Below are 23595 nucleotides of genomic sequence, written 5' to 3'. Positions count from 1 at the left end.
AGTATCTTTAGTACAGGATATTTACTTCCTGAGTGGAACCATACTTTAATCACTCTAGTGCCCATAGTTAAAAGCCCTACCTTAGTTTCACAGTTTAGACCTATAAGTTTATGTTGTACCTTCTACAAGATTATTGCTAAAATTTTGGCTGCAAGAACGAAAGATTCTCTAAGTAAAGTGATAGCCCCTACTGAAGCGATTGCTATTAGGAAAGCTTTAGAATGTGCTATAAATAAGGGATGGAAGAAGGTGAAGATCTTATCTAATGCTAAAAATGTTGTTGATATGCTGCAGAAACGAGTGACTACGTCATAGGAGATAGAAGTGATGTGCGACGACATCTGGAAGCTTTCAAACATGTTAAATCATGTCGAATTCATTTATATTCCTAGATGTTTGAATACAATAGCTGATAGTTTAACTAGATTTTCTATCTCCTTGTTGGAGGAAATCTCTTGGAAGAATGCCTTTCCAAGTTGGATCATACAGAATGCTAAGAATATGTTTAAATTATGTAATTTGTTAATGCAATAATATAAAGTGCTATGTTTCGGGAAAAAAAAATTAGACGTGACAGATACGACATCAAATTATATCTTGAATCTAAATCACACTCTAAAATTCAGCTAAAAAAAAAAAGAATTCTTATAAGGAATCTAGATTTCTCATCGGTCAATTATATAATACTACATCTATATATTTAACACAAACGCTAATGAAATTTATACCCATATATTTTATATACCCCTATCATTCTAATAGAGCATTTTTTTTAAAAGAATTAAAAAAAAATGAATAACTTTCTTTCCTTTTTTTCTACATGCCTCTCTTTCTCTATTATGATGGGGGAATGGAATTATACGTTACACCTACAAAATCAATAAAGAAGACATTTGTGATTCTCTCTTTTCTATCTTCCTATCTCTAACGGCCAAAAAAAAAAATACTACAAACTAAAAAGAAGAAAAGCATCATTTCTTCAACTTTTCTGCCACGTGTCCTTTACCGGCAGGCCGGTCAACCACCGCCGGCCGCCGTAGTTGCGGCTTTATTCGCCAGCCAAGGGAACTGCAAAGTCCCCGGAAATTTCTCCGGCGAGCTATCTCCGGTGGCCGGAATTTCAAGCTCATCTAAACCATCGAAGAAATCATCGTCCGGTTCCAATATTCCCAACCCAACATCGGAAACACCAAATTCATTATCGTCGTCTTCAAACATATCCTCTTTCTCGTCCCTGCTGCTTTCTTGATTTTCCGGCGCCGGAGAGTTGGTCGGCGGCGAAGAAACCGGCGATGAGGTGGTGGGTTTCGCCGTTTTTTGGCGGCTGATTCCGGCTAAGGAATTTCTGTGCGTTGGCATAGGATGGTTGTGCTCAGCTGTATAGGTGACAATGAACATATTCGGGTCGGATCTATTCCGCTCCACTTGTTTTCGGGCCAAACAACCTTTTGAAGTGCTACATTTGTAATATCCCCTGTTTAATACAAAGAAATGTTAATTAAAAATCCACTAATACAAAGAAAAAAGGGCATATAATAAACTCTTGTGTTTTGATTTTTTGTCCGATTTCATATATAATGTTTATTTGGCTTATATTATTTAAAGTAGTTTATGAGCTAAAAATAGTTTATAAGCCAAAAAAATTAAATTAAAATAGCCCAATAATTTAGATTATCTAAATCAGTTTATAAATCGAAAACATTTCATAAGTAACTTATAAATCAATTCCTCAGTGTTTACATTTTTGTTGAAAAAGAAAAAGAAAAATTTCCATATACTGAGTTGAGTTTGTTCTTTTTTAAAAGAAATTTCAAAAACATGAAAGTACTTTTTGAAAGCAACCTAAAATGTACTAAAAGAAACCAATAATACCTTGGGTATGGGGAACCTTTAATGGGTTTTTGTCCATATTTTCTCCAAGACCACATATCAGAAGATAAACCATCTGCAGCTACTTGGCATACTTTCTTCAATTGGTTCTTCCTGAATTATTTTTTAAAAAAATCCCATTAAGCATATAAAAAGAAGTTGAAATAATAATATGGTGTAAAAAATTGGCAAAAGTCTAATATTTCCATTAAAAAAATATATATATTTAAAAATCAATCTTTCATCCTCAACCAAGCAAATTAAAATATACCATACGTATCTAATAAAAATTACAACAAATAGCTGTAAACATATATGAACAAATAACATTAAAAATAATACTCATTCAATTCTAAAAATCTTAAATATTAAACATATAAAATTTTAATTCGTATTAATATCTACTGTCATTAAACTAATAATTATAACAAATAAAAAAATTATTTTGTGAGATAATAGTTATACGAGGAATCAACCCTTTGAATTCTAGATCTGCCAAGAAACTTCAATTATTCAATTTAAAAAAAAAAGATGAAAAAGAAGTAGTATTATAATTTACCTTCTTTTGTTTCTTGGACTTTGAGCATGTAAAGTACAAGTCAAAGGTCTCTTGGGTTGAATTAGTTTCGTATTAGTAAGCTGATGAACATGCTGTTGCTGTTGCTGTTGCTGTGACGGTGTTGGTGGTGGTGGTAGATCTTGTAATTGCCCGAGCACAGAGATGGGTGAGATAGGTAATAATAATCTCTGCGATGATGAAATAGTTGTTCGCTCTGATTGATGAGGAATAAAAGGCTTGCACAATTCATGCAACTCTTCAAAATCAGTACTATTTCTGTGTAATAATATTTTCGGCTCGACCACCAGATCTTGAAAGCAAAATAAAGAGTTGTTGTCGGCGTTGTCGTTGTCGTTCTTACTTGTTCTTGGTTGGAAGTTACTAAAATTGATGGCGCTGTCGCTGGATTTAGTGACGGTGGTGGTGGTGGTGTTTGCTGCGATGGTACAGCTTCTGACGACCGCATGTAGATCCCAATCTGCTTTCATTCTGCTTTATCTTTGACTTTTTCTACAGAGAGAGAGAAAGAAGAAGACAAAAGAAGGCGCTGACTTTTTGAAGTAGGAGGGGGAGGGTGTAAATGAGTGGGATACATTTATTATTTATAGAGAGAGACAGGAAAAGGGGGAAAATATATAGAGAGAGAAAGTATGCGTGTCTCGTTAGCTAGCTGGTTTCTATAGACCTCATACTTTGAATTGGAAGTTGGGAATTAAATTTATATTCCCTCCGTTTTAAAAAAAATGATTAAATTTAATTTGGTATAAAATTTTAGAAAATAAAATAACTTTTTTATTTTTTGATTTTAAATTAAAGTTACGTTAAATATATCAAAATATTCTTTAATCTTGTAACTTTAAATATGCCACGTGAAAAACTAAAATTAAAGTGTTGTCAAAAAGGAATAAGATCATTCTTTTTGAAACAAATTAAAAAGAAAAATAGGACATTTTTTTAAACGGTGGGAGTAACTTTTTTATAAGTAAGCCGAAGTCAAATAAATTATGATTACTGAATAATTATATCATAAAATATCGAAATTAAAATTCAAAATATCGAATCATATTGAGCTAATTTAATACGATAATGATATAGTGATATTAGATATCGAAAATCAAAGTTATTGTATCAAATTTTAAAATATTGTACCATATCGTATCATGTTAACCCCTAATTATAGTACAGTTTAACTTTATATACATTTTTCATATAATATTTTAGTCTGTTGTTGTATTTTAACCTATTATTGGTTATATAAACTGCTTGTATCATCTTTCAAGTTACTAATTATATGTATTGATCAATTATATATAAGTTATAAATATATAATTTTATGTGATGTGTAAAAACTTTAATTTCTAATATTTGTATGCAATAAAAATATTATATTTAGTGTAATTTTTACAAGTTATGTCTGAAAAAGATGACGTGTGTGCAGTTTTACTCATATTTTGTGATGATAGAAAAATTGTTTTTCATAGATCTTAAGCTTATTAAATCAAGTATGAAAAGAGAGATGCAATAAAGTGAAACCGTCATGTTGAAAATAATGAAAAAAGGAATAATATCAACAACACATAATACGATAATTGAAGTAAAGAAAACAACAAGTAATAATAGTATCTAAGGTCATGTCCTTAGTATGAGTATAATAATAATAAAAAAATTAGACAACAATCAACTACCTACTAATCTAACCTTAATCTTCAACCTATATATCTGCATATCTAGAGTCATATCCTCAGTATACAGTCATCCCCAATATATTAAGGACATGATCTTAAATATGAAGTTATGAATATTGCAAATTAGAGTGATAGGTAATCGAGCACGTCTCATTGTCCAGTGAGATAGGTTTTCCCTTACTTACCAGTAGTATTAACATTATTTTCATAGTTTCCGGTCCCTCAATTTTCACTATTACATATTGTTTGTTGTGCTTCGCTTTTGCTGTAGTTACTATTTATTTTCTCATTATGTTTTAGAACGCTTCCTTATTACTTGTGATATCTTCATTATTTCTATTTTTTCCTTTAAATTTGCTTTAATATACATTAGTTAAATTAATGATTTTTTGAAAATAATTTTTTTACCTTCGCGAGGTGGGGTTTGACTAAATTGGCTTTCTTCCCCCTGGGTTGGGGTGAGGTTTTTATTGTCAAATGCGTGGGGTAGGTGTGTGTGATGCGGTGCTAACACAAGGCCTCTGCTTACATCGGCACTCGTGAGCGAGTAACTATTTCTTTATGGGGGCTCGATAGTGGAATTTACCGACGAAAAGACAATCCAAAATTGTTATAAAAGGAAAACGAGGGACAATTCATGTGGACACTTTCAAAAATTGATGGCTAAAGTAAGAATATATATTGAACTCTCCTTTTCTGCGTGTGCACTCATCTAATATTACTATCAGTAGCAATCTAGTTAAACATATGTTCTTTGGTTTACTTTTGGTTTAAACAGGAAAAATATTATGGTAAAAACTAAAAGCCGTTTGAATAGTACGATTTCTCTGTCACTCCAGAATGGGATGATTTCGTAGTTTTTGATCTGTGAAAATGTAGTGTTAGGTGCTCTTTAATTTTTCCATTGAAATCGAATTTAAATTTGTGTTCGAGAGATAGTTTTTCATACATTGATAAAAGAATATTGGATTCGCGAGAAGAGAGAAGTCGTGGTGTTCCTCCCTGGATCCCTCGAATCCCACGAGTGAATCGAAAGTTGGAGCTACATTGAATCTCATTCGAATCGTCCCATCTATCTTTCTAAGGAGGAGTTTGGTTTCAAACTTCAATTCGAACAGAAGGAGTACGCATATTAATGTGCCTTGGATGATCCACATCTCAGGGTCAGGCGTCAATGAACACATTGAACTGTTCATGTAGTTGAGAGCCCTCACAGCCAAGGCGCAACGACACAATTATCAGGGGAGCTCTCTACCACTGAGCTAATAGCCCATCGTGTCAGCTTTACACTGAGGCCTGTTATGTCAAAAGTGAGAGAAAACCCATTCCTCTCTTTTATTTTTTTGCCTACATATCTCCACACGAGGAAAATAGGAACGTAAAAAGGGGGTCCTATCAACTTGTTCCAACCTAGGATAATAAGCTCATGAGCTTGATTTTACTTCACTGTACAACAACAACAACAACAAACCCAGTATAATCCCATAATGTGGGGTCTGGGGAGGGTAGAGTGTACGCAGATCTAACCCCCACCTTGAAAGGTAGGGCGGCTGTTTCCGAAAGACCCTCGGCTTTAAGAGAGGACAAGATAAAAGGTCAGATAGGTGCAAACATATATAAAATAAGATGAAAACAGGAATAACAAAAGGGAAAGTCATGGTAGAGTGGTACCGGAAGAAAGAGGTATAACTATAATAAATAAATAAATAAATAAATAAATAAATAAATAAATAAGATAAGATAAAATAAGATAGATAAGACAGTCAAAGTACAATGGCGCCACAACTATAAACAACAATATCATGCAGAAATCAAAAGGCAATAAACAATGGGCAGAACTACAACTACTATGGTGCAAAAGATGAATCACTTAGCCTTTAATCCTAGTCTTAGTCCTCCACAAAGGAAATTATAGTGCGCTAATGCGCCTACTAATAGGGTAGGATAACACGACTATGTACTAGCCTTCTACCTGAATGCGGGTCCTCCACACACTTCTATCTAAGGTCATATCCTCGGTAAGCTGTAACTGCGCCATGTCTTGTCTAATCACCTCTCCCCAATATTTCTTCGGCCTACCCCTACCTCTTCTGAAGCCATCCATGGCCAACCTCTCAGACCTCCTCACTGGGGCATCTGTGTCTCTCCTCTTCACATGCCCAAACCACCTAAGTCGCATTTCCCGCATCTTGTCTTCCACTGAGGCCACTCCTACTTTATCCCGAATAGCCTCGTTTCTAATCCTGTCGCTCCTGGTATGCCCATACATCCATCTCAACATTCTCATCTCGGCTACTTTCATCTTTTGGACGTGAGAGACCTTAATTGGCCAACACTCCGCCCTATATAACATAGCCGGTCTAACAACCACTTTGTAGAACTTGCCCTTAAGTAGTGGTGGCACCTTCTTGTCACAGAACACCCCGGAAGCGAGCCTCCATTTCATCCACCCTGCCCCAATACGATGTGTGACATCATCATCAATCTCCCCGCTGCCTTGCATGATAGACCCCAGGTACTTGAAACTACCTTTCATTTGGATGGCCTAGTCACCAAGCATAACTTCCGCGCCAACCTCATGAGGTGTCTCACTGAACTTGCACTCTAAGTACTCTGTCTTGGTCCTACTCAGCTTAAACCCTTTAGACTCCAGGGTGTGTCTCCCATCCTCCAGCTTAGCGTTAACTCCGCTACGAGTCTCATCGATCAGGACTATATCGTCCGCAAAAAGCATACACCATGCCACCTCACCTTGAATTTGTCGCGTCAATACATCCATCACCAAGGCAAATAAAAATGGACTAAGGGCTGATCCTTGATGTAACCCCATCACAACTGGGATGTGCTCTGAGTCTCCTCCTACTGTCCTTACCCTGGTTTTGGCGCCCTCATACATATCCTTGATCACTCTAATGTACGCCACCGGTACACCTTTAGCCTCCAAATATCTCCATAGTATTTTTCGTGGAACTTTATCGTAAGCCTTTTCTAGATCAATGAATACCATATGCAAGTCTCTCTTTCTCTCCCTATACTGCTCCACCAGTCTCCTCATAAGATGGATAGCTTCAGTAGTTGAGCGTCCCGGCATAAATCCAAACTGGTTCTCTGAAATAGACACGCCTCTCCTAACCCTCATCTCCACCACTCTTTCCCACACTTTCATAGTATGGCTTAGAAGCTTGATACCCCTATAGTTGTTGCAACTTTGGATATCTCCCTTGTTTTTGTATAGAGGGATTAGTACGCTCGACCTCCATTCTTCGGGCATCGTTGCTGTCCTAAAGATGACATTAAATAACCTAGTCATCCATTCCAAACCTACCTGGCTCGTGCTCTTCCAAAATTCACCAGGGATCTCGTCAGGTCCGGTCGCTCTTCCCCAGCGCATCCTACGCACAGCACCCTTAAGCTCTTCGACCGAAATACTCATGCAACACTCACCAACGCAAAGCCTCCCTGTGTGTTCCAAATCTCCCAACATAATCTCTCTGTCTCCTTCTTCGTTCAAGAGTTTATGGAAGTACGACTGCCATCTCTGTTTAATGAGGGTCTCTTCTACCAATACTTTTCCATGTTTGTCCTTAATGCACTTCACTTGATCCACATCGCGTTCCTTTCGTTCCCGCATCCTGGCTAGCTTGAACAATTTCCTATCTCCGCCTTTTTCTTCTAGTTAAGCATAAAGGCGTTCAAAAGCTGCCGTTTTTGCCGTCGAAACCGCCGACTTCGCCTCCTTCCTCGCTATCTTATAAAATTCCCTATTCGTCCACTTCTCCACCTTATCCTTGCTTTCTATGAATCTTCGCATACACTATCTTCTTCGCTTCCACCTTCCCTTGCACTTCTCCATTCCACCACCAGTCCCCTCGATGCCTGCCACGGCTACCTGTCGAGACTCCCAACACTTCCCTTGCTACAACCCTAATACAACTAGTCGTCCTATCCCACATAGTGTTCGCATCCCCACTACTATCCTAGGCCCCCATATCCTTCAGTTTCTCCCCCATCTCCAGGGTGCTAGTCGTGGTCAAACTCCCTCATCTAATCCTAGGTCGGTCATCCCCGATCCTCTTTTTCCTCATCATCTTGATCCCTAAATCCATCACCAAGAGCTTATATCGGGTCGTAAGGTTGTCGATCGGAATGACCTTACAGTCTTTGCACAGACCTTTATCATCCTTCCTAAGGAGTAAAAAGTCTATCTGGGTCTTAGACACCGCACTCCTGAAAGTTATCAAGTGATCCTCCTTTTTAGGGAAACTCGAATTGGATATCACCAACCCAAAAGCTCTTGCAAAGTCCAACAATGAGACTCCTCCTCCATTTCTGACCCCGAAGTCGAAGCCTCCATGCATATCATCATACCCTCCCGAAGTAGACACGATGTGCCCATTGAAATCCCCTTCCACGAAACGCTTCTCAGTAGACGGTATGCCTCCCATTAACTCGTCCAAATCCTCCCAAAAACGCCTCTTATCCTCCTTGTTTAAGCCTGCTTGCGGCGCATAAGCGCTAATAATGTTCAACGTGTTCCCTTCAACGACCACCTTAATCGACATAATCCTATCATTGGATCTCCTAACCTCCACCACCTGATTCCTTAAGTTATTGTCTACTAAAATGCCTACCCCATTCCTATTCTTCGATCTACCAGAGAATCAAAGCTTATACCCGTCTACCTCCTTAGCTTTAGAACCTACCCATTTGGTCTCTTGTACACACGCTATATTAATCTTCCTCTTCTTTAGGATCTTAACTATCTCTATGGATTTTCCCGTCAACGTCCCAATGTTCCAAGAGCCTATTCTCATTCTAGACGCTCCTTTAACCCACTTACCCCTCCTAACCCTCGTCCCCGTCCCCGTCCTCGTCCCCATCCCCGTCCCCGACCCTGAGTGAGAACATGACCCTAGTCTACCATCATTATCCAAAGCCACGAAAATGTGTATGAACTAATAAATTATTCAAAAGTTTAAAGTTAGCAAAATGTAGCTACAATTGTATGAGTAAGGAATAAATAGGGGAAGATTCTTGGGCCAAGCACCCAAAAATTTGTAGACAGAATAATAAATATCGAATATAAACAACGCACACTAACTAATAAGCAAACACAGGAAATCAATAACACTACAATAGGTGAAGAAAATCAATACCAGCAAGCAAAAAAGAACAATATGCTGCCACACCTAACTCAAACAGGTCAAGAAGATATTAGAAGATAAACTGGTACACAAGAGATCAGTTGAGGAACGACCGAACCTGGACCTGCAGACCTCACCAGAAAGACACCGACGTCGGTAATGGACGACTCTGATTTTTTACCTGAAAATCCCGACCTGAGGTTGTTGATCAGAAAGTGATGCGGGATCCTAAACGTCGCCGAAAAAGTTTGACGCTGCCGGAATTTGCTTGAAACCGCCAGAAAATGCAAGAAGAGACCAAAAGCTTTGCCGGAAAATCGCCGGAGAAGCCTTTTCTGTCAGATCTGATCCTCTCCGGACAGATCTATGCCTTCTAGATCTTGTCGTAGTTGTGGCTGGAGCAAATCCTAACTGGAAAGCAGAATATTTGCCCGACAAAAGAAATAATAGAAGCAAAAAATAAAATACAAACCTTGAGTAGAAGACGAATGGTGAAATTGGTTTAGGTATTTCGAATTATTTATTGACAGGGACAAAATAAAAACCTCTGAAATTATTTTAATATTCAACCTTGGACATATAAGAGTATCGAATCGAATTCCTGTAGAAAGAAGATTTTTTGTCTCATGGTAGCCCGCTCCAATCCCATTATAAAACTTTCATTTTTGGGTTAGCCATATACCTCACACGTTTCTAGCGATTCACATAGCCGGCATCATCAAATGATACAAGTCTTGGATAGGAATCTACAACGCATTAGAATGCCCTTATTGACGATTCTTTAATCTGGCAGCATCTAAAGTTCCTTGAACAATGTAAAATCTCATATCAGGTAAATCCTTAACCTTTTCCCTTTTACTAAGACTACATAATGTTCTTATGAAATATGGCCAATATCAAATTTATAAGAAGTGATTTCAAATCTAAATGTCAATCGTATTATGATAACTTTATGTAAGGCAGAGCTTGATTTTTTTTAGGGTGATAGGAAAAAAGTTAATAGATTAGTCACCCTTACTGTCACTTTACAGGACCGTACAAGAGATTTTCACCTCATATGACTCCTCGTTAAATATTTTGAATTCATTGAATCTTTTTTCATATTCGAGAATTCTTCCCTCCTTTCACTCCGCCCAAAGAATAACTAGGACCAATTTAATCACATTTTCATGTTCCAATTGACCACTGTCCATTTTTATTATTACAAAGAATAAAATTATTCTCTTTACCAAACATATGCAGATTCAATCACGATCTTATTTATAAGAAGAACAAACGATCTCTCTTGATCAATTGCCCCTCATTATTCAAGCATATGGAAGATCTTTTTCAAGTTTGAATTTGTACATTCTAAATACGGGTCCCTCGACTTAATATTTATTTAATATAAATATTTTTCCTCCTTTTTTTATATCTTTCCTTAAGTAGATTTGATCCTGTAGATTGTGACCCATATTTTAATTGAAAGAAAGGTATGAAATAAAGCAGATTGATAAATTAAAGTACCATGTAAAATCTTTGATTTTTTTCTTTCATCGATCTCTATCCCATAGGTACAGTTTTTGAATTAATAGAGAACATTTTCTTTTGTATGAATCGATATTATTTCATTCCAAATCCCTCTCGATACCTTCCAAGGAAATCCTCAAATTTGGATATCAAATTGACGGGTTAATGTGAGCTTATCTCATTTGGTTATGCACTCTTTGAATAAAAATCCATTTTCTAAAAGATCCTGACTTTCATACTTTGGTGGGTCTCTGAGATCCTTTCAATTACCTATGTTAAAGGGATATCTATTTAATCTGATCGATTGCGTAAAACTCTCAATAACAATTGAACCAAGAGAAGTATTTAAATTTTTAACTATTAATTTGGTTTTTTTGGATTCATTTCAGTTTTTCTATACCAAATTATTATATAATGGACGTCTTTTGGTTGCAAAATTATTTAAAAAATTGACCAGATCAAATGTTTATCATGTCAGATAAAAATTATTTACTTCTTCTATTCTATTTATGTGGTGGTATAGACTATAGAGAACATATAGAATTTAAGAAAGAAAATAAAATTTTAAAACATATAACAAAAGAAGTCATATGTATTTGTAGGATTATAAATTTCAAAAACTTTAATAGTTTTTTTAAGTAAAACGTTTTTCAAAATAGATTAAAAGAAAAATACAATACATTTATTAAACAAAAGATATACTTAATACTTAACGATGCTTCATCTAAAACCAATTAAGTCCACTAAAAATAGTTTTTCAACACTAGCTAAATCGATTAAATTCTTTAGTGATAGATATGAATAACAAAATCTCAAAATATTTAAAAACAAGTCGTTAATCAACCACGGTTATTGATTATTAAAACTAATAATAATATTAAAATACTTAAAGAGAGTTTCTTTTGCTCGCGATATTTACGTAATTTATGGTAATTAGTATTAAAAATAAAACTTGTGGACGATACGATATAAATAGGTCTATGTAATAGCTAAAATTAAAATTACTCTACATAAAACCTAAAAAAGTTTTTTAAAAAAGAAAAACTAAGGCATAATATATAGTCAATCCCTTAAACTTATCAGGATATTCCATTTAGACACTCAAACTAGGTTTTGCTTTTATATACTGAACACCTATCATAATAATGTGTTCTAATCAGACACTTTTAGTTTAAATTTTGAATTCCTTGTGCGCGTGTTTGTCACGACCCAACCCACCGGGTCGTGTGAGCACTTACTCTAACACCTTGATAAGAGAACTCTTACAAAATATCATGCAGAAATTTAACTATTACCAAAGTAACAGCCTGAAAAGTCAAGAATACACCATAATTAAGTATTAAACTCTAAGGTTTATTCCAAGAAAATTTCTAACACCTCCAAGGATACTAGTCTAAACAGGTACAAGAGATTCTAAAGATACATTGTATAAATAAAAATAAGACACAACTCATATTATAAGGAATGACGAGTAGAAGCTGTTGGAGACTCATCTTCGTTTTCACCTATGAAACATCACTTACCCTGCAACCAGACTATGTCAAGTGGCATAGCAAGAGTAGTATCAGTACAAACAACATGTACTGGTAGACATCATCGGTCAACTCGATAACCACCGCATAATATAAAGAGATCAACAAGAAGGAAACATGCTCTTAAGGAAATACAATCGTCAAACATTTATACACAAACTCTTATAATTCCCATAAACCTTATTAAAGTCGTTCAAGCCTAACTCTCATTCTTTCTAATTGGTCCGCTGTCAACTCTAATTCAGATCAAGGTCTAGCCCTTTTATCACATAGATGAGTTTCTGAACTACGGGGCTCATTAACTTTGTCTAACCAGTCTACTACCTTTAGCTTTCACACCAACACCTGGATCTAGAATAATTAGCATCTCACTCTAAACAGAAAAACATTTAGATGGGCTAAGGCTCATATTCTAAGTGTACTGGCCTGCTGTGTCGGGACCTATCCTGCTCTGGTGGCTTCGACACATCAGGATTCCTTCCGCCAAAGGGGCCTTTCTAGAGGCAGAACTGAATTCTCTTCAAAACCCCCCTTTAACATGTGTGTCCACAGGACCTCAGCAATATCTGACTTTAAGTCACCAATTTCACTTAACAATGCATCGATTGCTCTCCACTTATTTATCCACGACCTCATGCCTACGATACGGACTAGTTTAGCAACTATAACATAATTCAAACGGGTATATACATGAACATTATCAATTTACCATTTTAGAGCAATATCAATTTCACAATGTAAATCTCAGATAAAATAGTCAACATGGTAACACTTGGATCTTTGGTCCTTTCATATCAATTATCACACAAGATGGGCATGCTCAATTATAATCGAGTCAGTTTCTCTATCATCACACATATAGTCAAGATCAACTCACAGATGATAGCCACATAATCATTCTCTCGTGGAACCCATACTCAAACTGTTAGTGTGTCAGTGTGATACCCGATCTAATAGTAAGTATATATCGAAATATGATACCTGATTCATTATATATGTCGGAATGCGATGCACGATCCAATTTATGTGTCAGAATATGACACCTGATTTAATATATGTGTCAAAACGTAACACCTAATCCAATATCACAATCACAATTCATAATGAATAGTTCACATACTTTCACAATCAAGTAACAAGTTCATTGTATGTAATTATTCACAAATAGTCATTTCATTAGTTTCATTCTATCTTTCCCTTCATTAACAATATTTCATCAACCTTCTTTATTTAAGGCATCACTTTTGGTAGAGCAAGTATAAGATTATAGATTTCACAGTCTTGGAAATGTAGACCCATCACAACAACATATAAATCATCCAACCATAATAATTAAATGCATGGTAAACATCAAAATATTACTTAGTAACTATTAAGAGTCTCTCTATGATATAGACTAAACCATAACCTACAACCATAGGTAATCAAATAGGTTCATGACATGAAATCTATCAACACTAAGTCATTCACATTCAAGTAATTCACTCGGAATAATCAACATAAATACACATAATTATTGGTATAATCACTTCCCTCTATGTACATCAATAACTCATAATCCATAGGTCTCAAGATCTCCTAACAGCCCAGCAATAATCTATATTTAATCCTACAAGGGTCATTGACCTTCTATACAGTTTTCACTAAGGTTAACATTCAAAGATTGGACCTTTATCACTAGTCACATAATAATCATGACCCACATCATATATTCTCACTTTAAACAACAATTGACAATTATTTAACCATTTAGACTCCGTGCCTGAAGGTTTAGGCATGAAATCTCTCGTCAATCTACATTATATTAAGCAATGAAAATGGATTTATAACTACTCAATTGAAAAAACCTAGTCTACCTGGGCTCCAAGCAATTGTAGAAGGATTATAACATGATCCCTGACTTTTGGAAGGAAAATCTATGGAGACGGTTGAAAATCTATGGGTTGTAGCCTTTCTTTCGTTAGGAACCTCTTCTCTTCTCTTCTTCTCTCCAAGCCTAGAATAGCTTCTTGGGGGTTTCTAGGGTAACCCTCATCTATTTTGACACTTAGGGGAATAATGAGATAATAAAAGACGTCTTATTTCCATGATGTCCTGTCAAATCCCACACCAGTGGCCCAAATCCCGCTCCGACAGCCCAGTACGGACACTGCTCAATAAAATAGACATAACATTTTACTCCGAACTTCAAATGAGGCAAATTCGATGGCGTTAGAAAGAAGAGTCATAAACCTTTAATTTGATAGGTCATGGACCACCTAATTCATTATAGGATGAGAGGTATGGTCGTTTGAAGTTGACCCTAGTTTAAACTTAAGTCCAAAACTAAATCGAAAAGGCACTTTCAACTTAACTTTGAGATAGGAGCATAGTACGATCTTAATTCACAACTAATGCACTCACATATAAAGAAACTAATCCTATCTTATGAAGAAAGATATTCGTATATCTTTACCACAGATATTTTTAATAACGACGGGCTAGGTCGTTACAATGTTATCATTCGTCTATTAGAGAGTTCAGTTAACAACATAAAATATGTAATCCTTTAATTATACATACTCGTATATCAATAAACCATAAAACCCTAAACATTTTCTACTAAATGTTGATGTGTATAATTAAAAGGGAAGTCATTTTTATATTGTCAAGTTTAAATAAACGAATAGTGGATATGTTCAATTGGAATAAATTTTTAGTTCGACTGTTTAAAGCCTAGAGATGAATCAATTCCAAATTAACTGAAAAATTTGGGAAAGTGGTGAACAACATTCCACTGATCAAGAGGGAACATGATTCGAACCTCCAATCTTCAGATCATATTAATTAAAGGAGCTATTTCATCCCTTCGAGCCTCTTGCATTGATAGAGGCAAGCCTAAAGGTTGCAAGCCCATCCAATTAATTTCTTGGTAAGCTTAATGAGCTGATCATGTATTGAGCCGAAAACTAACATATCATGGATCAATTTTTTAAAATTATTCATTCGTTTTAATTTATTTGTCTTACTTTTTTTTTAGATTTTTTTAAAAAAATATTTTTAACAATAATTTAATTTAATTTTTCTTATGATATATTTGAAACTACAAGATTAAAAAAAAATTAATACATTTTTACATATTTTTAATTTAAAATTATAAAAATTATATTTTTTATTTTACTTCCTTTCTTACGTTTTTGCCGTAACAAGTAAAGTTGAGAATTGACTTCTTTTAATGAAAGGACTTTACACAGTTCACAGTCTAGCGCGTGAACGCGCGTGTCAGTTGACTAATTCAATGTTGAGATCATGCTGATATGGCATGACATTTGCAGACTTGGTGGTCCCCACATCCCTCTTTCTCTTTTTAAAAACAAAAAATAAAAAAAGTAAAGTAAGACAGTAAGGCGTGCAGTGTTTGCTCCTTAATGCCAGATTTGTAACGACCAATATCAAAGTTAGGGATGGATATAAATATCGCAAAAATCAAAAAATCGAACTAAATTGAATTGAATTAATGAGGTTTTTTGTTTTTAGTTCTTTGATTTTTTAATTTGATATGATGTATTTTTCTAAAATTTGGTTCTTTAGTTCGGTGTTTGGTGTAAGGGTCTTGAACTTTTGGTATATTGAAGAATCAAACTTTTATGAATTTATTTTATTTTATTTTGAATAAATAAATAAAAATCAACTCGCAATTAAATTATTCTTCAACAAATTAAGGAGGAAAAATTTACAATTCAATAGTTAATTTTAAATATTAATTTTCAAGAGGAACCCAAACGTATTTTGCTGATGTACGTCATGTAAGAGAACTCATCTTTGTCCTTGTTTTCCTCAAGCAGTAGTTGGAGGCACAATGTTCTTGACAAAGACAAATATGATTTTAAATTTTTAAGTGTCATATATTTTGATTTTGTCCTCATTTTATTTTTCATTCACACAGAAAAATTTATTTTAAAAACACTGAACCAAATCAAATCGAAGTTGAAAAAATTGTACGAAATTGAACTACTTCGGTTCAATATTTGGTGAGCGCTTTTTCAAAATCAGAAATCAAAGAACTGAATTTTTTTTGATAAAATCAAATCGAAAAAGCAAACGTCCACCTCTAATCAATGGTTGTGAAGCAGAATCTATAATAATAACATATTTAGTAATTTCACAATTAAGATTTGAGAAAGTTATATATATATAAATTTTATTTCTATTTTATTTTAAAAAAAGAAATTGTTTTCGTTGGACTCTCAAATTATGAAACATATTTATGCCAATAAAATTCATTAATAGTCTGTTTGGATTGACTTATTTTTAAGCACCTTAAAGTTAAAAACTGCTCATAAGTTTTAAAAAAAGTAGGTGTAGGCCAATTTTAATTTTTTTGACTTATAAACTGTTTACAACTTATAAACTGCTTAAAATAAGTTCATCCAAATAAACCCAACTATTTATTGGGCTTATTTTAAGCACAAAATGACTTTAAGTTGGCCAGTCAAACACTCAAAAAAACTAAAAACAGCTTATAAGTCAATCCAAATGGCCTCGAGGGTATGAAAATTAATATATAAAAAAAAGGTGAAACCCATCGGTGGCCCCCTAAAGTTGACACAAATTTTCACTTAGACACCTCAACTAGGCTTTGTTTATGTTAGACACCTCAAGTAAGACTCCGATGTGTCATTTTGACACTTTGTGCTGACTTGACACATTGCGTGTGCTGCACCCATTTTAAGCGCGTGAAAAACGTTTTTCTTCTTCTTCTTCTTCATTTCTGCCATCATTTCTTCTTCTTCTTCATTGCGTGTTCTTCTTTTACAAATCCCTTTTACAAAACACAATCTTTCTCCATTTTCTTCAACACCCATTTGCCCAAAACCCATAAATTCCCCTCCCCCAATCTCTCCAGGCGATTCAAGAATCGTTGATAGACTTGTTCACATATTCACTAAGCCTCTTGATTCATCAAAAAGTCAAGAACTTGATGAGTTGGGTTCAAAGATTACTATTTGTATTGTTGAATTTGTTTTTAGAAATCTGAGAAATTGGAGAATAGCCCATTTGTTTTTTAATTGGACTTCAAATTTTGTTGTGGGTTCTTTAAGGTTTGAATTCTTTAACAATGTCAAAAAAAATAATTTTAGATTTGTATTAATCTTGCCTAAAAAAAATGGAAGTTCGTCGGATTTTTTGATCCAATTTGATTTATATTTTTGTTTGTCATTATAGCTTCATTTTTACTCTTTAGATGATATGGATAGCGTTAGATGGGTGTTGGAGGAGAAGAAGATTTGGTGGGGTGGGGAGGGGTTGGGGTTGGGGTGGGTGGGGTTGGAGAAGATGACGGCGGGGTGGGGGAGCAGTTGAGGTTGGGGTGGGTAGGGTTGGAGAAGATGACGACGGGGTGAGTGGGGTTAATAGTTGTTAATTTTTATTTTAAAAAAAAATTATTATTTGGATAAAAAAAGATCACGTGTCATCAAATTATTGGTCATTTATTTTTATTCAAAAGTCATTATTTGATAATTATATATATATGCCACGTGTCTTTATTTAATTTGCTGTTTTTGACACCTCAGGCGAATGTATTATACACACTTAATATATTTTGGTGATTATCAAAAAAGTGTCAAAATGACACATCAGAGCCTTACTTGAGGTGTCTAAAATGGACAAAGCCTAGTTGAGATGTCTAAGTGAAAGTTGATGCTAAATTTAGGAGGCCACCAATGGATTTCGCCAAAAAAAAAAATAGGATGAAACTTGTATACAAATTTGAGTGTGTTTATCTGATCAAGTAATTATTTAATTTGCATTGTAATTAAAAGTATCATACTGTCTAATTTTCAAAGCGATATGAAAATTGAAAATGATTAAATATAATATTGTACAATGAATTTCTAAATTCTCTTTTATTTTTATTTTTCAGATATATTTTACTCCTATTCGTTTTCTTTTTTTAATCATTTTCCAATCTTCATGACATGTTGCCTTGGCGCTTACAAATAACTTTGTAATTTCTTCTATTTTGCTTCTTTCTATATATTTTCCCTATTTTCTTAGTTATGGTTGAGATCAATGACTCGATAAATTTTACAAATATGTATTTTTTTAAAAAAATATAAATTCAAATAATATTGCATCAAGATAATACTTTTTGCATAGCTCAACTGAAAGGGATACATTAAAAAAACAAAACAAAAAAAATTCGTTTTCACATATGATATTCAACAAAAGTGATATAGATGTTCCATCGATCTGCTCAAGTGATAATCTTGGAGATTCATTCACTAATGTATTTCAACATCAACATTTAAGAAGTTGAGATACAGGATTAGAATACGTTGTCTCTGAGATATCAAATAAAATTTTCATCTAAGGGAGGAAAATATGTGTTGCATTTTATTTTTCTTCACCAAAGTTTTATCCCAATTGAATTTTCTTGTAAGGTTTTTTAACAACGCAAAATTCAAAGTGTATACAAGATGTGTGTACTCTTTTTTCTTTCACTATATTTTTTTTTCACTAAATTTTTTCTAGTAAATATTAATAAGGTACATTATCTACCAACATCCAAAAAAAGTGTTATGAAATGCATATTCATTGAATGTGTATCCACACACATTCATTAAGTTGTATAAACTTTCTGAACTTGGCAGCAAAACTTATTTTAGCATTTAACTACAAGGGTGTTTAAATACCCCTTTAACAACTTGAAGCAAATTAAATATCATCCTGAGATTATAATACCACTCTCATCTGTCACATCATCGCTATAAAAGTGGCATAACATAGTCATGTCAGCAAATGTCATTAATTTTATTTATTTCTTTTTATTTATTCATTGACACTTCTTAAAATTAATTTACCGTAATTAATTAATTAAAAAACATTTTCTAAAATTAAAATATAAAATATGGCCCATTTTTATTCCCCCTTAAAATTAATTCACCCCTAATTAATTAATTGAAAAAACATTTTCTAAAATCAAAATATCAAATATTGCCCATTCTTTCACTGTGTTTTTTTTTTCACTAATTGTTTTCTAGTAAATATTAATAAGGCACATTATCTACAAACATCCAAGAATGTTATGAAATGCATATTCATTGAATGTATATTCATACACATTCATTAAGTTGCATAATTTTTTTTGAATTTGACAGCAAAACTTACTTTAGCACTTACATATACGGGGTTTAAATACCCTCCTTTAACAACTTTGAAGTAAACTAAATATCATCCTGAGATTATAATACCATCCCCCCCTCCCCATCCACTACCTCACTTCTTTCTTCTTCCTTCTTCATCATTTTTAGCCTTCACTATTCCATTGTTTCCTCTTCATATTTTTCGGCAAGCTCCACCACCACCCAAATCGCTTTCACCATTAACTCCCAAAATACCATCGGATTTCCACCACCAGAACCTCCAAAACCCCAAGCAAACAACTAGACCACCAAAACAGAACAACAACAATTAGCCTCCCCAAATTAAACCAGACCTTAGGGGTGTTCATGGTTCGATTTGGGTCGGTTATTGATTAAAACCATAACCAAACTAATTTAATCGGTTATTAAATGTCTAAAACCATAACCAAACCAAGTAAAATAATAACCACGGGTTTGGTTATTGTCGGTTTGGTTCGGTTTGATTCAGTTATTCGGTTTATGACTAGCCGAGACAATTCAAATATTCTCTCTCTACATTCTTCAAATTCTTACGAAGCTCTTTTTTTCTCACGGCCCACAGAGATTCGAAACAGAAAAGGAAACAACTTAAACATTCTAAACAAAAAAGAAAACAACTTAAAATCAATTTAAAATTTGAAAAACTTCTTATAAACCTTCTCAAAATTTGACAATCTTGTACTTGGGGTTAAGAAGTTGAGGTTGCTTTTGAGCCTTCACTGTTAGTCTATGACTGTGGGTCTGTGACTTTGTGAGAAACCAACGTGAGAGGAACAAAAATGTAAAAGAAAAATAGATACTAGGGTTTTAAAGTTTTAACTTTTACCTTATGTTGCTGCCTGCTGCTTAAGTGTTTAGTGCTTATTAGGAATTTAGGATTTAGAATTGGGCTTGAGAGTTGGGTTTGGATTGTTGGCCTTAAAAATAAGTAGATTAATATTAAATTAATAATTAAAAGGTATAAAATATCTTTAATTATTTATGAAAAACTAATATTATACATATAAATAATTATAAATTTTATGTATATAATTATCGGTTTGGTTCGGTTATTTATTCGGTTATTTTTTCCTATAACCATAACCAAACCAAATATTATCGGTTATTCAAATTTAAAACCAAACCAAACCAAACTAAATGTCGGTTTTTTTATTCGGTTTGGTTAAATTTTCGGTTTAGTTTTGGTTTTAACCAAAACTGTGAACAGCCCTACCAGACCTCACCCCTCCTATCTGTCTTTCTTTCTTTCGGATAGACAAAACATTAGCCATCGCTGTAAATTGTAAAGTTGAAGATGAAGATGGAGGGAAAAGTGATGCTTCAATGGAGAAGAAGCTATATTGTGAAAAAAATAAAGAGAGAAAAAGATTAAAAAAATTTATGGGCCAATAATTTTTTTTACATATTTTAATAAAAATTAATATATCAAGAAAATAATATTTAAAATATTAATGATATATTGACTTTAAAAAATTCCACGTGTATGTAACAACCTTTCTCCATCGTTATGGATAAGCTAATGGAGATGGATTTTTGGCCAGAAAACTTCGGGTAGTAATTTCGAAAAACATTATCCTAGGCTAGACTTGGACGAATTCTGAGTCAGGTGAGGTCTAGGGTGACCTAGTGAATGGTGGAGGATCAAATCTCTAATATGATTGGGTAAGCTGATAGTCAAGACGATACAGAGCATTTACTGTTTCGCGAAATCGTATTTGGGCGAATAAAACTCCTGAAATTGGATTTGGCGTGAAGGGTATAATTTAATACATCTTGGGGAGGGGTTACGTTGTGAAATAGGGGGTTTGAAACTAAAGTTACGAACTCTCTCTTTCGTGAAACCCGCCAGAGCGGGATTTGTCACACCAGAGTGGGAGAGTCGCGACATAAGACAAGAAAAACTCTAGAAACGATTTTATTCTGCAAATACTGTTCCTAAAATGATAGAGGGCGATCCAAGGTGATTTTTATCATTTTTTTTCACGAATTTCCACGCTTACGATAAGGATTATACTCCCTAAACTCATCATTCGATTCCTAATACTCATAAACTAGGATGGGTGATCATTGTGCGAGGGTTTTGGTCTGTGGGTGAAAAATAGTCCTAGGGTGGGGTTAAGATCATGGATTTTGGTCTAGGAAGGGAATTATGTTATAATTCATATGAATTAGGCCATTATATTGAGACTTTGTATATATGTAACTTGTTTTAAACCAAGAACAAGCGAAACGAACCCGAAAAGGAAAATCTCTTGCACTTTAAATTGTTGAAACCCAAATTCGAGGTAGGTGATGGTTTTTTTGCCATATGTGTTTCATGTACTTGTTAAATTGCTTCATAGTATGCATATGTGTATAATAATAGGGAAACATGCTAGATTTTATATGAAATAATCATTTGTTGGCCTATTTTGTGATGGGCCTATTCTTGGTGAAATGATGTTGACTATGGTTGTGAAATTGTGGTTGCTTGTATGTTTGGATTGGGTTTCACGTTCCGACACATCTTTGAATTGGGTGTCATATTTTGACACAAACATTTGATCGAGTGTCACGTTCCACACAAGTTTAGTGTTTGTAGGTCCCATGAGAGGATCTTTATGTGAAATTGCATGATATTGACATGGCTGAGTTGTGATCTTGTTAAGTACTGATTTTGGTGAAAATGGTTAAGTTATTCTCTCTCTCTCTCTCTCTCTCTATATGTGTGTGTGTGTGTGTGTGTGTGTGTGTGTCTGTGATTCGCTTATTGGCTAGCCGCGTGATCCTACCAGTATACTGTTGATTTTGTGTACTGATCTTACACTTGCTTTGTTTTTGTTGAGTACATGGCATATTCAGCCGGCTGCGGAGAGACCTCACCTAGGGAAGTGACTGTGTTCGAGTCCAAGGGTGAGCTATTCTTTCATGTTTAGACAATTAGTTTATTCGTTAATGATTTCTCTAGGGAGTTGCACTCCCTTTTCTAGGCTTGCTTGGTTTTAGAGTTTTGGTACGATAACTTTCAGTTTCTAGGATGTTCTTCGCATGTTAATTTTGTTGACTAGATTGTTTTTTGAGTTTATGGGAACTCAGTATTTCTTATTGATTAAACCTACTTTCGTAATCTTTAAATTGTGTATATCTCACAAGTGTTGTTAGCTTGGGCTGTAAAAATGGTTCTCCCATCAGAGAATTAGTGTGGGTGCCAGTCACGGAGGATCGGGATTGTGACAGTGTATGATATTATAAATTTAGTTTTTTTTTTAAAAAATTCTTCACACGATTTTAGGAGAGTGAGTGCACTTATTCTGCCATGTCACCTTTTAGGGTGGTATTTAATTTACTTAAAAATTATTAAGAGGGCTATTTAAACGCTTGCATTGTTAAAATGCTAAAGTAAATTTTACTTCCGAATTAACAGGAGATTTGATGTATTTTCTCTTGAATAATTACTTGAATTTCCACAATTTAAATTTTCTCTCTCCTTAGAACTTGCTACATAACGCATCCTACATATACTACATTCATTCTATCAAACTTTCCCCTTTTAAAACATTTATCTTTCAATTTTTTTTTTAAACCAAAAATCTTTATAACTTTCCCCGATATATATATATATATATATATATATATATATATATATATATATATATATATATATATATTATATATGTATGTATGTATGTATGTATAAATACATACGCAAATAAACACATGTATCAGTGTATGCCTCATCTCACCGATTCTAACATCGTGAATGTCATGCGCTCAGCCGTTGCTGACATATATATATATATATATATATATATATATATATATATATGTATATATATATATTTATGTATGTATATATGCATGTACATATATATGTATATGTATGTATGTATAAATACATATGCAAATAAACACATGTATCAGTGTATGCCTCATCTCACTGATTCTAACGTCGTGAATGTCATGCGCTCAGCCGTTGCTGACATGTATTTCTTCTTCTTTATTATGTATGTATTTATGTTGGGAAAATGCATAAATTCCTCCCCCTCCTGTCGAAGTTGTAAAGAAAAGTCAGTTACACACTCAAACTATCATGACAATTTATTACATACCTAAACTACCTAAAATTGAATTTATTACCTCCCTAAAACCAAC

The 23595-nt window shown here is 34.2% G+C and overlaps 1 protein-coding gene across 1 annotated transcript; it reads right to left on the bottom strand.

The window, feature by feature from the left end:
• Nucleotides 1-697: 697 nt before the first annotated feature.
• On the bottom strand, nt 698-3038 carry LOC129876496 (WRKY transcription factor 22-like). Its single transcript, XM_055951947.1, has 3 exons — nt 2429-3038; nt 1873-1983; nt 698-1474 (listed from the first exon to the last, which is right to left on the bottom strand). Exons 1-3 carry the CDS (start codon nt 2914-2916, stop codon nt 1018-1020), a joined length of 1056 nt encoding a protein of 351 aa, XP_055807922.1. The 5' UTR covers nt 2917-3038; the 3' UTR covers nt 698-1017.
• Nucleotides 3039-23595: the final 20557 nt, after the last annotated feature.

Source organism: Solanum dulcamara, chromosome 12 (genome assembly GCF_947179165.1).
Source record: "Solanum dulcamara chromosome 12, daSolDulc1.2, whole genome shotgun sequence".
In the NCBI taxonomy this organism is placed as follows: domain Eukaryota; kingdom Viridiplantae; phylum Streptophyta; class Magnoliopsida; order Solanales; family Solanaceae; genus Solanum; species Solanum dulcamara.
This window is presented reverse-complemented; position numbering and strand designations above follow the sequence as displayed.